This window comes from Balaenoptera musculus, chromosome 14, assembly GCF_009873245.2.
Source record: "Balaenoptera musculus isolate JJ_BM4_2016_0621 chromosome 14, mBalMus1.pri.v3, whole genome shotgun sequence".
Taxonomy (NCBI): domain Eukaryota; kingdom Metazoa; phylum Chordata; class Mammalia; order Artiodactyla; family Balaenopteridae; genus Balaenoptera; species Balaenoptera musculus.
In genome coordinates, this window is record NC_045798.1 from 8,273,769 (window position 1) to 8,289,350 (window position 15,582).

Sequence of the window (15,582 nt, forward strand, 5' to 3'; positions counted from 1 at the left end):
CAGTAGGGTCTTTGGGAGGAAAGGAGCATTAAGACCAAGTGTTTTATTTCACAGTTTAGCTTTACTGCACTTAACTCATGACCTTCCAGCCCACTGCACCCTCCTTTGAACACGTTTATCTCATTATGTGGGAGCAGTGAAGACGGTCAATATCCAAAAAAAGGATGTGATGGCACAGCCAGGCTCCAGTCTGAGCCCCAGCAACCCCATTTATATAAGCTGTGTGATCTTGGGTGATTGGCTTTCCCTTTCTGAGTTACAGTTTCCTTATCTGCAAAATGAGGAATAACAAAACTATTTCCCTTAAAGGGTTCTTGCGAGAAAGAGAGAAGCAAATAAAACGGTCCCTGGTTCTTGACAGAGGCTGAAGGCAAAACCCTTCTCACGCCCATTAAGCCAAGGTGGGCGATTTCAGTTTGGAAAAAATGTTGATGTTCGCCAGCTAGTGGACTTGGATTAAAACAGACTTCAAAGAGTCGTCTTTGGAGGGTAGGTGGAAAAAAATACAGAAAGATAGGACAGGAAACTTCAAGGTGAGTGAGGGGGAAGCTGTCTCTTACGGTGACCAATACTGAGCTGACGGCTCACATCTGATCTCTGTTGGGGAAGCCACTTCCTCTCCACTTATCTGTCTGATCGCTGTGTTGACACGGGGAGGATATGAGGGTAGAGCAATCATCCAGATTCAAAACTTCTCTGAGCCTCAGTTTCCCATCTGCAAAATGATTTGCTCCGACTATCCCACAGGGTTCATGAGAGAAGCAAAATTAAAAGTATGGCAAGTTTGTTTGCAAAGCCTGCTATGAGCAGGTATAAGACTCCTTTACTGTAGCCCTGGTGCCATGTCATCTCATCGTGATCTTTACCTCCAAGATCAGGCCTAGTTGGGCTGGAAGAATGTTTAGGGCCAGCTTTCCTCACAACTAAAGTCGACCTGACTGTTGTTCATGATGGACTTAACAGGATAACACGTTTAGGATTCCAGTTTTGGGGGTGGTCACAGTGAACTAGGTATGTGGACAGCATACCGAGATCTAATGATACTCCATATTTGTATAGAGGGTGCCCATACCTCCGCCAAGAAGCGCTGTAGGCTTAATCAAGGGGTGCCCAAAGTTCCCCGCGCCCCATCCCAGCGCCTTGTACCTTTCCACCGACATTTCTCCTGTAAACCGCCAATAAGGGCTTACCCTTCGCATGTTTGCCAGCTGCGTTAGGAGGCGCCAGATCCGATTCTCTCGGTAGTTCACTCCTGAGCATCTATTTCCTCCGCTTGGCGAGCGCAGGGACCTTTAAAAAATGTCCAACTTCTCTTCCAGGGCTTGTCGCCTAGTAAAGGACTCCACAGACGCGGGCAGAGTGAATGAATGAAAGGCAACGTCTTCCGGTCAGCTCGGGTCTGAAAAGGCTTTGGTCTGGCTGTATTTCCTGTACCTGTGTGTATGTGGATCCTTATCTTTGAGTCCAGGAGTTTAAAAGCTATGCAGTCCGTACAGGTATGGAGCTGCGCTAATTTCTTCCTGAGCCCCCAAATGCCTCCTCCGTATGGCAGGTCCGCTTATGGGGATCTAGAGAGGACCCCCCCCCCGCAAAAAGACGTAGTAGAAAATAAAAAAAAATTATATATACACAAAATGTTTTGAATTTGGGTCGGCCACGTAGGTAACGAGGTGGGGTGAGTGAAGGAAGAGGAAGAGGGGTAGCCCGTGGGGGCCGTGGGCAATGGGGGCAGGGGGATTGAGGTGGGAGGTCGTTTTTGGGGGGTGCCAGGCCCCGGGGGCTTTCACTCCAGCATGCTCGGCTTGCATTTCCGCGCCTCCCGCTGAGGCCAGCCGTGCAAATCTGCACCTCCCTCCCCACCCCCTCCCTCCTTCCCTTCCTCCCTGCCCCGCCATCTCCGGGATGCGCCCGCCGCCTGCAACTCAGCCCTTCCAAAAGTCAGCTCTGCACACAACTCCCGGGCGGCGGCGGCGCCTGCGTGCAGAGGCGCACTCGTGACCCAACAACAAAACAGCGATGCCAGGGCGCTAACGGCGCCCGGTGCCTCCCGGGCGCCCTCCCCGCCCCACACCTCCTCAGGCCACCGCCCCCGCCCACCCCCATCCCGGGCCGAGTGCCCCCCCCAAGCCGGGCCGCGGGCTCGGAGCGCGATCGGCAACAATGTTTACGTTCCGGGGATTATGACGTCGACGCCTCCCCCCACAACTGCTGAAAATGGTTTCCTAGGACTTTGCAAACGGATCTGCTTAAGTGTTGGTGCAAAACTTTGTAGATCTCGGCTCTGGCTAGCTTTATTTATTTATTTTTTGGTTTGTTTTCTTTGGTCTTCCCTCCTTCCCCCCTCCGCCAAAATGCAGGGGGCAGGAGTGTTGACAATTAATTGGTGAACTCTCCTAAAAAAATGGAGGCAGAGAAAGACTCTGGAAGAAGATTGGTGTGTAGCTTTTTTTTTTTTTTTCCAAATCTGTATCTGGTATATGATAGATCTATTTTTTTTGTTGTTGTTTCTTGCTGCCTTTTCTTTCCTTTTCTGTATTTTGCAAGAGGACCGGAAAAAAAATATAATAAATTGCATGCAAAAGGAAGCAAGCAGCTTACTCCTCCAGTCCCTTGTGAGGCTCAGAGTCTCAGACACTTAAGTGGGGAGGTGGTAGCGGGGAAAGGCGTGGAGGGGGGTGCTCAGCGGGCTCGGGGTTCGCCCGGAATCTGGGGGGCTGCGGGGCTGGGCGCTCGGCGGTGGAGGGAGGAGGCAGGGGATGCGGGGAGTGGCGGGGGATTCTCCTTAGGAAGTGAGTGTGCGCGCGCGCTTGTGGGGAGATGAGACAGCTGCTGGTGCGTTTTGGGGTCTCCGATGGGAGCTTTGTGGCGGGCCGTCTGCCTCTCCCCCTCCCAAGCCCCGAACCCCCCCTCCCATCTCTTCTTCTTGCACTGGCGGTCGGTCGGCGGGGGCGGCTGGGGTCTCAGCCCTTCCATTTCAGCTTTCCAGCTTCCCCCGTAGCTCGGGGGCGGCTCCAGGCTTAGAAATGCCGCCGGCCCCCGGTTCCGGCTTCCCGGCTCTGCCGCTGTGGCCGCCAGGGCTGCTGTTAGCGCCGAGCCGGGCGCTGCGGCGGCTCCTCCCGGGGCCTACAAATGCCCCGCCAGCCCGTGCGCCGAGCCCCCCTCGCGGGTTACATAACCAGGCTCCCGGCCGAGTGGGCAAAACCTAACCCTGGGGGGGGGGCAAGGGAGACCCCCAGATATCCCTCCCATGGCCTCCAAAGATGCAGGAGGGGAGTGCCCTGTTTAGGGCGCAGCTTGACCCTGGGGGCGCGGGCCCCTCTCATTATCCCCATTTTCAGCATCTTTGGCTTTTGCGCAAAGTTGCTCCGGTCGCAGTGGTGGGGTGCAGGGGGCGCGCGGCTCCTGCACCTGTTCGAGCTGCGCCCAGGGTGAGAGGCGACCCCCACTTCCCCCAGTAATGTCCCGGGCTCTCTGGTTTGGGTCCCTGCAGCGCCCGATTGACCGCCAGAGATACGACGAGAACGAGGACTTGTCGGACGTGGAGGAGATCGTCAGCGTCCGCGGCTTCAGCCTGGAGGAGAAGCTGCGCAGCCAGCTGTACCAGGGGGACTTCGTGCACGCCATGGAGGGCAAAGGTGAGGCGCCCCCTCCTCGGGCAGTCCTCCGCGGCGCGGCCCGAGCGCACGTGGGGAGGGAGCTGCCGGTGGCTGGGTTCGTATTTCGCGCCCGCGTCCCCCATTCCAGGGGATCCGGTGACGAAACGAGGCCGAGCACTGGGGGGGTGGGGTGGGCTGGGTGGCGAGGGAGGAGGGCAGGCGGGAACCGGGGCCGGGCGTGGGCCTAGGCCCGGCCCGCGCCCACCACTAGCCCCAGGGTGGGTAGAGCCAGGGGGCCGGCGGACTGAGGGACCTGGGGACCGACGGGCGGACAGATGGAGGGCGGGTGCGCCGCGTTCTACCCCTCCCGGAGCCGGGCCAGCTCCTTGCGCTGCACGAGGTGCAGCCGATGGGCTGGAGCGGGGCTGGGGCACCCCAGGGGCAGTGGGGTGGGGGACCCCCAGGCCTGTGGCCTCCCAAACCCCATGCCATTTCGGGCCCTGCCAGTTAGGACCTGGCGCTGGGGATGCCCCCGGTCACTTAGTGACACCTCCTCAGGCCTGGGGTCTGCTGAGCTCCATCACCTCGTGAGCCCTGCTAGATTGGAGCAGGGTGGGTGAGCCGGAGTTGTTGGCTGGCCCCCGCTTAAGCCTGAGGTCTCTAGCCCTGCAGCCCTGATGCTTGAAGTGGGGACTGTGGGTAAGGGAGTTATCCCCCCATCAGGCTTCAGGCTGCCCCGTGGCAGTTTGAGGTGAAGACTTGGGGCACCCCCCCCCTGGGAAGCAGGGTCTCTTCCCAGGGCTGAGGCCTTGCGAGCTCTGTCCCTCTTGTGGGCCCTGCCAGTTTAGAGCAGAAGTTGGAGAAGCCTCTGGGGTTTGGGAATGTCACCCTAGCCTGAGACCTTCAGGGCCTACCTCCCTGACCCTGGTACTAGCAAAGTGTCTGGGAGTGTCTTCCAGACTTTGAGGTGATGCTCTGGCTTGGGTCTAAGGCCTGCAAGGCCCCTGGTTTGACCTGTGGGATTGGGGTTTTGGATTTGCCCTGCCTACTTAAGCATCTCCCTATGCCCTTCTGGGGTTTGTAAGTTCATTTTTGCCCCTCAGACATTTGGGTTTCCTTTATATTACTCTGTTTCCATTTTGTTTATCCCCTTCCCCCTTGGAAAACCCTCCCATCCCTCAGGAGCTGATCACTGGGCAGCGCCTCCCGCCTCCAGGTTCCGGTTGAGTGGCTAGGGCTATAGGGTTAGCCCCTAGGAGAGACCGCCTAGCTTTGCATTTTTGAAGTTTCTCTTTTGTGCCCATTGCTTCCTGGAGTGCTGGGCTTCGGTGGTAGGGGGTAGTTGTGAGGGGAGGGAAGAAGAAGTTTCTTCCAGCCTGCCAGGTCTTAAGAGCATTGCACCCAGAGGCCAGACAGTTCAGGGGTCTAGTCTCAACTACATTTAAATTTCCTTAGCACAAATGGGATTTTAATTCCTCTCCGTCCCCATTTTTCTTGAGTCGTTTGGCGGATCGTAGGAGAAAACAGTATGCAACTCTTCCTGGTCATTGGTGAGGAATTCTCTGCCCAGGATCTCAGTGTTTTCTCAGGCTCATTTGAGGAAGTTGAAGCTGACCCTGGGGGTGGACTCTGGGTGTGTGTGTATGGGGTGGGCTGGGGGTGGGTTTCCAGCGAGGGAGAGCCCTTAAATCTGCTGTCCAGGCTCCTTTCAAAGGAGAGGGCTCTAGGGTTTTTGGTTGTTAATTCAGATCTTGCCCCAAAACTCGAGGGAGGAGCTGAGAAACAGAAGGAGCCCTTAGCCTGGATTCAAAATAGAAGCTTCTTAAACTTCTCTGCCTTTAAATCCTTAGGAATCCCCATTCACTGGGAGCTCCTGGGGATCTGAGCTGCTAAGGTCAGGACTTTCCCCAGCTCTGGTTTTGTTCTCTCTCCTCTGAGCAGAGTTGCCTTGGCCTCTCCCTACCCCCACTCCCCCAAGCTGCCCTAGTGAACTGTTCCCTGGGGCAGGGGCTTCAGTGGCCTGGGATCTCCTCTATCTCCCTTCTGACTGGCCAGGGAGGGCTTGTGCCTTTGTGAATTGCTTCAATTACCTGAGGATTTGGGGATGTGAGGATTTATCTCCGCCTCCCTCACCTCCATATTTAGGGATATGGTTGGGTCAGATCCCCTACTTTTGGAACTCAGGAAGATAGAAGCTAAGGCTTCCTTCGTGCTCTAGGGCTTTCGATAAGGATATTGGGGGTCTACACTAGACAAGCGTCAGTCAGACAGAGAAACTACGCGGTGTATTTTCTTCAGGCCTCACTATGTCCCCTTCACACAGCCTCCACCTGGGGAGAATCCCTCTTGGTTATCCAGCTGAAGCTAGTGTTCTGATGGCTGCAGTAGAATTTCACTATTAAGACAGCAAAGCTGTGCCCAGTTCCCTAGTTATTTTGGCACCAGATACACAGTTTCCAGGGAAACCGGCTTTTCCCCCCTCCCCTTCACCATGCAGGATATTACAATAAGATCTTCCCTGATGCTCAGCTACAATGAGAACCCTCCTCCCAGCCTCCTCTCTGGGGCTTCAGATCCTCCCAGGTGGCATTCTTCAATTTTGCAGTTCCTTTACTTTCTGAGCTCAGCTTGGGATGTGTTTCTCCATCCGTCCCTCTCTTGCCATGATAACTGAGCTAGCTGTGTGGGGCTCTTTCATGAGGCTCCCTCCCCAGTCCTCTCCAGCCTTGGGCTGTTCATTGACAAGTTCTGACCCTTGGGGCATGCAGGCAATGACTGAGTAGGCAGAGGAGCTGACAGTTGGCATGGCTTCTCTTGGGCTTTGCCTAATCCATTTCCTTGTCATTTTCTAGGGAGCTCTTGCCCTTTGAGCTGGTGCCTGCGTCTAGTATAACCCCTGCCCCTTCCTCCATCATTTTTCTTCCCCTACCCAATGGATCATGGTTCATTTGCTCCTTCATGACTTAACCAACCTGTTTTAATTCCAATCTCCAAACAGATTTCAACTATGAGTACGTGCAGAGAGAAGCTCTCAGAGTTCCCCTGGTATTTCGAGAAAAGGATGGCCTGGGAATTAAGTAAGTTGCTGAAACCAATTGCTTCTTCCCCTGTCTCCTTCCCTAACACAGTTTGTAGCTTGGGATGGATTTCTTCCACCCTTTTCCTTACCTCTCATCACTGAGAAGGACTTTTCTTCATTATTTGGGGATTGTATCTCCTTATTCAAGGCCTGACAGAGGGGAAAAACTCTTTAAAGATGAGTCTGGATTTTCAGAGAATTTGGATGGAGAGGTCACAGGGTACTTAAACAGCGTGGACTTTTTCCCCTGACCCACCCCAGTTACACGCAGTGACTTCCTGAAGAGAATTGTGTCCTCCCCCTGAATCAGGAAACTGAGGCAGGGCCTGAGCTGCAAAGGGATTGGCCAGCTTCTGGGCCCAGAGGCAGGACGCCTACATGCATATTTTCTACTCAGACTCACACTATGTGGGAAACTGGCCCTTTTCTGTGGAGGGTGTGTTTCCTAGGATGCTAGGCCCTCGTCTCCCCTTTCGGCTCGGGCCCCAGCACCTGCCTCCCATCGTGTCCTGTCTGGTTTACATTCTCTTCGAGATCTGTCAGAGCTTCCGCTGGGGGAGAGAGCCATCCGGAGGCTGGATGGAAGAACAGGTTTCTGTCCCCTGGGCAGGGGTGCGGGGGGGGGGGAAGTTGAGGGTTTCATCACAGACTCCCTCCCTCCACAGCGTCTACTGCCAGTCATTCCTACCAACAGAAATTAAACCTTTGGCATCACTATTAATTAATAGTGAACCTCATCACAGTCGTCATAGCCAGTGTCACCAAATCCCTGGAATTGATGCGATATGTTTTTTTTTCCCTCTAAACTTAAAAGGGGTCCCTCCCACCCTCCATACAACTCCTTATGGAGAGTATTTTCTAGAAGAGGAGCCACAGAGAGGGCTACCCACCCTAAAAGAAAGCAAGTGTTTGAATGCCCAACTCTGGCGCTTACCTTGACAGTACACTTCAGTCTTCCCCAGATAAGCGGCAGGGGGACAGTGGATGTCCATCCTCTTCTCTGTAGCTATGCTGAGTTCAGGTGCCAGGGAGAGTGAGGGGTTTGTTTTGCCGTTGAGGTGAGGAAGCTGCTGACCGGTTTGGGGGGTGACCCTCCCGCTGAGTTATCCCATTTTGGATTCCCAGCATGAGAACCAGGCAACTCTCTTGGAAAAATGGCCTCCCTCTGCCCCAATTGTTGGGTCTAACCCTGTTATTTCTTCTCATCAAATGTCTGTGTTCCTCTTTTTCGAGGATGCCTGACCCTGATTTCACAGTCCGAGATGTCAAACTCCTAGTGGGTAAGTTGCTGTGTGTGTGCGTGGCCCAGAGATGCTGAATTGGGGGGGCGTGGTGGTGGCGGGGGACGAGGCCTGTACCACCTGCCTGTTTGGATATTTAACTGCCTCTGAAAAGAAAGTCCCCATGCGAGGAGGCAGGAGCAGGTGTGAGCTGCAACCGTCTCGTTCTGGAGAACAGGTCAGATTGCAAAGCCGTAAGAAGCTGTATTAGAGGGTGTTTGCCAGTGCAGTTTTATGAGGCTGATTTGGACCCTAGCCTCCAGCCTGGGTGTCATCAAGGCAATCTTAGATCTCTCCTTTGCGTTTGTTTGTGGGTTGCTGGGTAAACACTGGGTGCTGTGTGACCCCTGAAAGACTTTCAGAACTTTCAAGGGGAGGGATCATTCTTCCTGCTTCCTCAGGGTTCCAGACAGGTCTAGGGCAGAGCTTGGCGCTGAGCACCTACAGAGCTCGGCTGGACTCACTGAGTGCTCCGGACTCCTGACCAGGTAGCGGGCTGCCTTTCAGATTTTACAGGAAGTTGTTCAATACATCCATTCTTTCCAAAAGTGTTTCTCAAGTAGCTCCTACGTGGTAGGCTAATTCAGAGCTGTGAGCAGGACAGACAAGACCCCTGCCCTCTTGGTTGGAGTGACAGGCAACAAAGAAATAAATAGTTTTAAAAAATTTACATCTTTTCAGAGGGTGATAAGGGATATGAAGAAGTAAAGCAGGGTAATGGGATGGAGCTTGCTGGAGCTGTGTTTTGTTTTAGATGGGGGGTGGTCAGGGAGGGCCTCTGGGTGGAGGTGATGAGGACGTTTGGACAGAGACCTGACTGATGAGAAGCCAGCTGTGGGAAAGGACATTCCAGACGGAGGAATGAACAAGGGCAAAGGGTGGGGGAGGAATGGAAGGAGTGAGGGGGCAAGTAGTAGGAGAGGTGGGAGAAGTTGCAGGGCCAGGCCCACGTAGGACCTTCTAGGCCCTGGTGGGGAATTTGGGTTTAACTGCTGGGGTGATGGGAGGCCACTGGGGAGTTTTAAAGTGTGGTGAGGCGGTAGCTTTGTGATCTGATTATTTTCTTGAGGGGGGAATTAAAAATATTTTTTAAATTGAGATAGAATTCATAGACCATAAAATTCACCATCTAACCATTTTAAAGTGTGCAATTCAGTGGTTCTTTTTTTCTTTTTGGCCACATTGCATGGCTTGCAGGATCTTAGTTCCCTGACCAGGGATTGAACCTGGGCCACAGCAGTGAAAGTGCCGAGTCCTAACCACTGGACCGCCAGGGAATTCCCCAGTGGTTCTTAATATATTCACAATGTTGTGCAACCATTACCACTAACTAATTCCAGAACATTTTCATCACCCCCAAAGTAAGCCCTGTACCTCCCAATTCCCCTCTCCCTCCATCCCCTGACAGCCAATCTGCTTTTTGCCTCTGTGGGTTTGTCTCTTCTGGATATTCCATATAAGTGGAATCATAATATGTGGTCCTTTGTGTGTGGCTTCTTTCACTTGGCCTCATGTTTTCGAGGTTCATCTGTGTTGTAACATGTCTCAGTACTTTATTACTTTTTATGGCTGAACAGTATCCCATTATATGGATAGACCACATTTTGTTTACCCATTAGTCTGTTGATGAACATTTTAGTTGTTTCTACTTCTTGGGTATTATGAATAATGCTGCTATGACTACTCGTGTACAAGTTTTAGTGTGAACATACATATTCACGTTTTTGGGGTATATACGTAGGAAGGGAATTGTTGGGTCATAGGGTAACTACATTTAATCTCCTCAGGAACTGCCAGACTGTTTTCCAAAGTAGCTACGCCATTTTAAATTCCCATTAGCAACATACGAGGGTTCTAATTTCTCTACATCTTTACCCACACTTGTTATTGTCTGTCTTGTGTGTGTGTGTGTTTGTCTGCCTTTTTTTTTTTTTTAATTTAATTATTTATGACTGTGTTGGGTCTTCGTTTCTGTGCGAGGGCTTTCTCTAGTTGCGGCAAGTGGGGGCCACTCCTCATCGCGGTGCGCGGGCCTCTCACTATCACGGCCTCTCTTGTTGTGGAGCACAGGCTCCAGACGCGCAGGCTCAGTAATTATGGCTCACGGGCCTAGTTGCTCCGCGGCATGTGGGATCTTCCCAGACCAGGGCTCGAACCCGTGTCCCCTGCATTGGCAGGCAGATTCTCAACCACTGCGCCACCAGGGAAGCCCTGTCTGTGTTTTTGATGGTAGCCATTCCTGGTGGGTGTGAAGTAATGTGATCTGATTTAAGTTCTATAAAAGCTGACTCTTGTGGTTGTATGGAGAATGAAGGCAGCTGACCAGTGGGTGTGCAGAGATCCAGCCTGAATTATTATTATTATTTTTAAAATTAATTAATTAATTAATTAATTTTTGGCTGTGTTGGGTCTTTGTTGCTGCCCGCGGCTTTCTCTTGTTGCCGCGAGTCGGGGCTACTCTTCGTTGCAGTGCGTGGACTTCTCACTGCAGTGGCTTCTCTTGTTGCGGAGCACGCGCTCTAGGCGTGCGGGCTTCAGTAGTTGTGGCACACGGGCTCTAGCGCGCAGGCTCAGTAGTTGTGGTGCATGGGCTCAGTTGCTCCGCGGCATGTGGGATCTTCCCGGCCAGGGCTCAAACCTGTGTCCCCTGCATTGGCAGGTGGATTCTTACCCACAGTGCCACCAGGGAAGTCCCCAGCCTGAATTATTGACCCAGAGATGTGTTAACTCAGAAGGGAGAACCAGGGACTTCCTTGGCGGTCCAGTGGTTAAGACTCAGCACTTCCAGTGCAGCGGGCGCGGGTTCCATCCCTGGTTTGGGGAACTAAGATCCCACATGACATGTGGTGGAAAAAAAAGAAAAAAAAGAAGGGAGGACCGGTTGGCCATACGGAGGTGCTGCTGTTGACAGAAGGATCTCAGTTAACTGGTGAGGGCTTGCTCAGGAGATAGATTTTTTTTTTTAAAGCTGGATTCTAGAAATGCTGAAGGAAGTGGACGTCAGAGCAGAAAGAGGCAGCCTTCCAGCAGTGAGCAGAAGATGGGGCGATGGACCCCGTAAATCAAATCTTGGCACAGGTGACTCTCTCTGGTGCCTCAACCCACCCCCAGCCTTTGTTGTTGGGACTCAGCTCTGCTGCTTGGCTGAGTGATTTGGGGCAAGCTACTCCTCAGCTGTAAAATGGAGCTAAGAGCAGAACCTGCCTCAAAGAAGGGTCCTGTAAGAGAATGAATGAATGCTTAGCATTATGGCGGATGACGAAATGGTCCCCATTCTTCTTTTTTTTTAATTTTTTAAAATTTATTTTTGGCTGCTTTTTGATTCTTCCTTACTGCGCGCGGGCTTTCTCTAGTTGTGGCGAGTGGTGGCTACTCTTAGTTGCGGTGCGCCGGCTTCTCATTACGGTGGCTTCTCTTGTTGCGGAGCACGGGCTCTAGGCGCGCGGGCTTCAGTAGTTGCAGCACATGGGCTCAGTAGTTGTGGCTCGCGGGCTCTAGAGCGCAGGCTCAGCCGTTGTGGCGCTCGGACTGAGTTGCTCCGCGGCATGTGGAATCTTCCTGGACCAGGGCTCGAACCCGTGTCCCCTGCATTGGCAGGCGGATTCTTAACCACTGCGCCACCAGGGAAGCCCCCCATTATTATTCTAATGGCAGGATGTGGATCCGATGGTTTCTTTATGGACAAGGATTAAAGCCAGATTCTCAAATCTGGGGATCAGGGAACATCACAGTCTCAGTAATGTTGCCCTCGGTGCTTTTGAAGAATTTTCAAGCCCTTTGTAGTTTTGTTATTCTCTGGTTGTATCCAGGCTGCCCCTTCTTTCCTGGAGCCTCATTCTTCTCATTGTGAGAGCAAGAGGATTCAATTAGATGGTCCTGACGTCCTTGCCGGCTCTCAGAAAAGTCTAGGATGGCAAAGAAAGTGGGAATACTGAGACTTCCCTGGCGGTCCAGTGGTTAAGACCCCTTGCTCGCAGTGCAGGGGGCACGGGTTCAATCCCTGGTCGGGGAACTAAGATCCCGCATGTCGCACAATGCGGCCAAAAAAACCCCCAAAAAAGTGGGAATAGTAATACCTGCAGCCTATGTCTCTTGGCATTTCTGTAATGATCGAACGGATTGGTGAATATGAAAGTGCTTTGTAAAGGTATAGCCCCGTGAAGGATGCCTGTAATGGCAGTTAGCAGCGGGTAGGATTATTCCCACTGAGAGTGCACACAGGCCTCTGGAGAGTGGCGAAGGGGAAGATTTGTCATAGTGACATAAGTGACAAATGTAACTCAATCTGCCCTAAGCAAAGCAGAATTCAGCGGTTTACGTAATAAGTTCAGGATGTGACCTTAGGCATTTCTAGATCTAGGTGCTCCAAGAAGATCTCAAGATCTTGGCTCTTTTCATTTTTGCTTCCCTTTTTTTTGCTTCCTCTTTCTGCTTCATTCTCCGGCAAGTTTCTCCCCACATGGCAGCAAAAATGGGGAGCAAAACCCCACACCCAGCCCAGCTGAACCATGTGGACTGAGAGTGGGGAAGGAGTGACTCCCCAGGGTTGCTGGGTGACGTAACCATGTCTCTAACACAAATGGGAGTTCTTCTTTTTTTTTTTTGGCCATGTCACATGTCTTGTAGAATCTTAGTTCCCCGACCAGGGATTGAACCCACGCCCTCGGCAGTGAGAGCGTGGAGTCCTAACCACTGGACCACCAGGGAATTCCCACCAATGAGAGTTCTGCTTTGGATGGCAGAGTATGGGGGAGGCTGGACCACCCCTCGAAGTTAGTGGGGCATCTCAGCCTGTCTTCCAGCCTCTTGTCCCCTCCCCAGGCCCTGTATCTTGGGAGGCGACTGTCTGAGAAGCGGGTTGGTGCACAGCCAGCTATTAGGCCACAACCTGGGGCTACAGACTCTTCTCTAATCTCCTAAAATTGGGCTTTTTTCTCTCAGCCCTGTTTATCTGCCCACTGGAAGACAGGCACCTAGCCTCTGTTTTTAGCTCCTCACCTCTAAAGAACCAGAACAAAAAGTGGCACCTTCCATTTCTTTGGCACTGTATGCTTAAAATGAAAGCTTTTTATTGAAGTCTAATATACAGCTGTTACCTTGGAGAGCTGAAGGGGTCCGGAGGTCCTGTGACAGTGTTCTGGGCCGGAGATCTAAACAATCTAAACATTAAACAGTACAGCTGCCTCAAATCCCTGGGAATTTCAGAATGACTGACACTTCTGAAGCTGTTCCAAATTTTGAAGAGTTGTTTGCCAGTAGAGTCACAGAAGATGACAAAGAGTACCAGGAATACCTGAAACGCCCTCCTGAGTCCCCTCCAATTGTTGAGGAATGGAATAGCAGAGCTGGTGGGAACCAAAGAAATAGAGGCAGTCGGTTGCAAGATAACAGACAGTTTAGGGGTAGGGATAGCAGACGGGGGTGGCCAAGTGACAATCGATCCAATCAGTGGCATGGACGATCCTGGGGTAACAATTACCCGCGGCACAGACAAGAATCTTACTACCCCCATCAATATGGACACTATGGTTACAACCAACGGCCTCCCTATGGCTACTACTGATAGAAATGTCAGCAGCTTTTAGTAAAACCATTTACTCTGTTAACATGACAAAAGTTTATGTTGTATTTTCTGTTGGTCATAGTTTTACATCTGATTTTGGAGAGTGGATTGATTTTTTTGGAACTTGAGACATTTTTTAAATTAGATCTTACTGGAGAGATATGATGGCTGCTGGAAATATCAATAAATACTCCCCTAAAAAGGTTGTGGCTTATAAAAAAAAAAAAGTCTAATATACATATAGAAAAGTGCACATATAGTAATCCTGTAGTTAAAATTTGTATAATTTTAACAAATTGAACACACCAGGGTAATTGGAAGCCCAGGATCAAACCCGCCTTGAATTCCCATCCAGTCACTCCCTCCACTGTTCTCCTGACTTCTTCTAATAGTGTGGATGAATTTTGCCTGTTTCATACTTTGTGTTAGTGGAATCATACAGGGTGTCTGTCCTCTTTTGGTTTTGGTGTCTTATCACTCAACCTTGTGTTTACGAGATTCATCCATATTGTTGTGTGCAGTTGTAGATGATTTATTTTCATTGCTATATAGTTTTCCATTATGTGATTATTTCACAATTGATTTATTCATTCTATTAGTGGGCACTTGAGTAACTGCCAGTTTAAGTGCAGTTAACTGCACTTGGGTAACTGTATGCATAGTGCTGCTATGAACATTCTAGGCATGATTGGTGAACAAATGGATGCATTTCTGTTGGGCATATACTTAAGAGCAGAATTGCTTGGGTCAGAGAATTTACATATATGTTCAGTTTTAGTAGATCCTGTCAAGTAATTGTCCAGCGGATTGTTCTGGTTCTGATTGCCCCATATCCTTACCCAGAGTTGGTGTGTCCATCATGTTCATTGTAGTCATGCCTCCACGCTGATGGGAGTATAGTTCTATTTCACTGTGTTTCACTTGGCATTTTTCTAATGATTGATGAAATTGAGCTCCATTTCATATGTTTATTTGCTATTTGGATATCTTCTTTTATGAAATGTTTGATCAAGTCTTTTCTTCATTATTTTAAAAATTGTTTCTTATTTAAAAAAATTTTTTTTATTGAAGTATAGTTGATCTACGTTGTGTTAGTTTCATGTGTACAGCAAAGTGATTCAGTTATACCTATATATATATGTGTGTGTGTGTGTGTGTGTATATATATATATAAGATTCTTATCCATTATAGGCTATTGCAAGGTATTGAGTATAGTACCCTGTGCTATACGGTAGGTTCTTGTTGTTTATTTTATATATAGTACTGTGTACCTATTAATCCCAAATTCCTAATTTATCCCTTCCCCCACATTACCCTTTGATAAGCATAAGATTGTTTTCTATGTCTGTGAGTCGGTTCTGTTTGTAAATAAGTTCATTTGTATCATTTTTTTAAGATTCCATGTATAATTGATATAATATAATATTTGTCTTTGACTTACTTCACTTACTATGATAATTTCTAGGTCCATCCATGTTGCTGCAAATGGCATTATTTCATTCTTTTTAATGGCTGAGTAATATTCCATTGTGTGTGTGCATATATATATATATATATATATATATATAATACATATATATATATATACACACACACACACACACACACACACACACACACACACCACATTTTTATTCATTCATTAGTTGATGGACCCTGAGGTTGTTTCCATGTCTTGGCTATTGTAAATAGTGCTCCTGTGAACATTGGGGTGCATGTATCTTTTCTAAATAGAGCTTTCTGTCTTTTCTGGATATATGCCCAGGAGTGGGATTGCTGGATCATATGGTAACTCTATTTTTAGTGTTTGTTTTTTTTTTAATTAATTTATTTTTTGGCTGCGTTAGGTCTTCATCACTGCACACAGGCTTTCTCTAGTTGCGGCAAGCGGGGGCTACTCTTCGTTGCGGTGCACGGGCTTCTCATTGCAGTGACTTCTCTTGTTGCGGAGCATGGGCTCTAGAGCACGTGGGCTTCAGTAGTTGCGGCACATGGACTCAGTAGTTGTGGCTCGTGGGCTCTAGAGCGCAGGCTCAGTAGTTGTGGCGCACAGGCTTAGTTGC

The 15,582-nt window shown here is 50.1% G+C and overlaps 2 protein-coding genes across 6 annotated transcripts in view; both read left to right on the forward strand.

Annotated features, from left to right (window-relative positions):
- The first annotated feature begins 2,128 nt into the window (after window positions 1–2,128).
- The window catches only part of KDM2B (lysine demethylase 2B), a 122,690-nt gene continuing 109,236 nt past the window's right edge, over window positions 2,129–15,582 (forward strand). For all 5 annotated transcript variants that reach the window (XM_036874787.1, XM_036874789.1, XM_036874790.1 and 2 more), the window contains exons 1-4: window positions 2,129–2,434; window positions 3,491–3,635; window positions 6,595–6,673; window positions 7,909–7,955. In XM_036874787.1, the coding sequence (XP_036730682.1) occupies window positions 2,402–2,434; window positions 3,491–3,635; window positions 6,595–6,673; window positions 7,909–7,955 (304 nt within the window). In that variant the 5' untranslated portion in view covers window positions 2,129–2,401. The remainder of the gene's footprint in view (window positions 2,435–3,490; window positions 3,636–6,594; window positions 6,674–7,908; window positions 7,956–15,582) is intronic.
- On the forward strand, window positions 13,058–13,727 carry LOC118906890 (RNA guanine-N7 methyltransferase activating subunit-like). The gene has a single exon (XM_036874797.1). It carries the CDS (start codon window positions 13,162–13,164, stop codon window positions 13,516–13,518), a length of 357 nt encoding a protein of 118 aa, XP_036730692.1. The 5' UTR covers window positions 13,058–13,161; the 3' UTR covers window positions 13,519–13,727.

Excerpts from the sequence above, each read along its gene's own strand:
- LOC118906890 (XM_036874797.1), top strand. The coding sequence starts at position 13,162 with ATGACTGACACTTCTGAAGCTGTTCCAAATTTTGAAGAGTTGTTTGCC.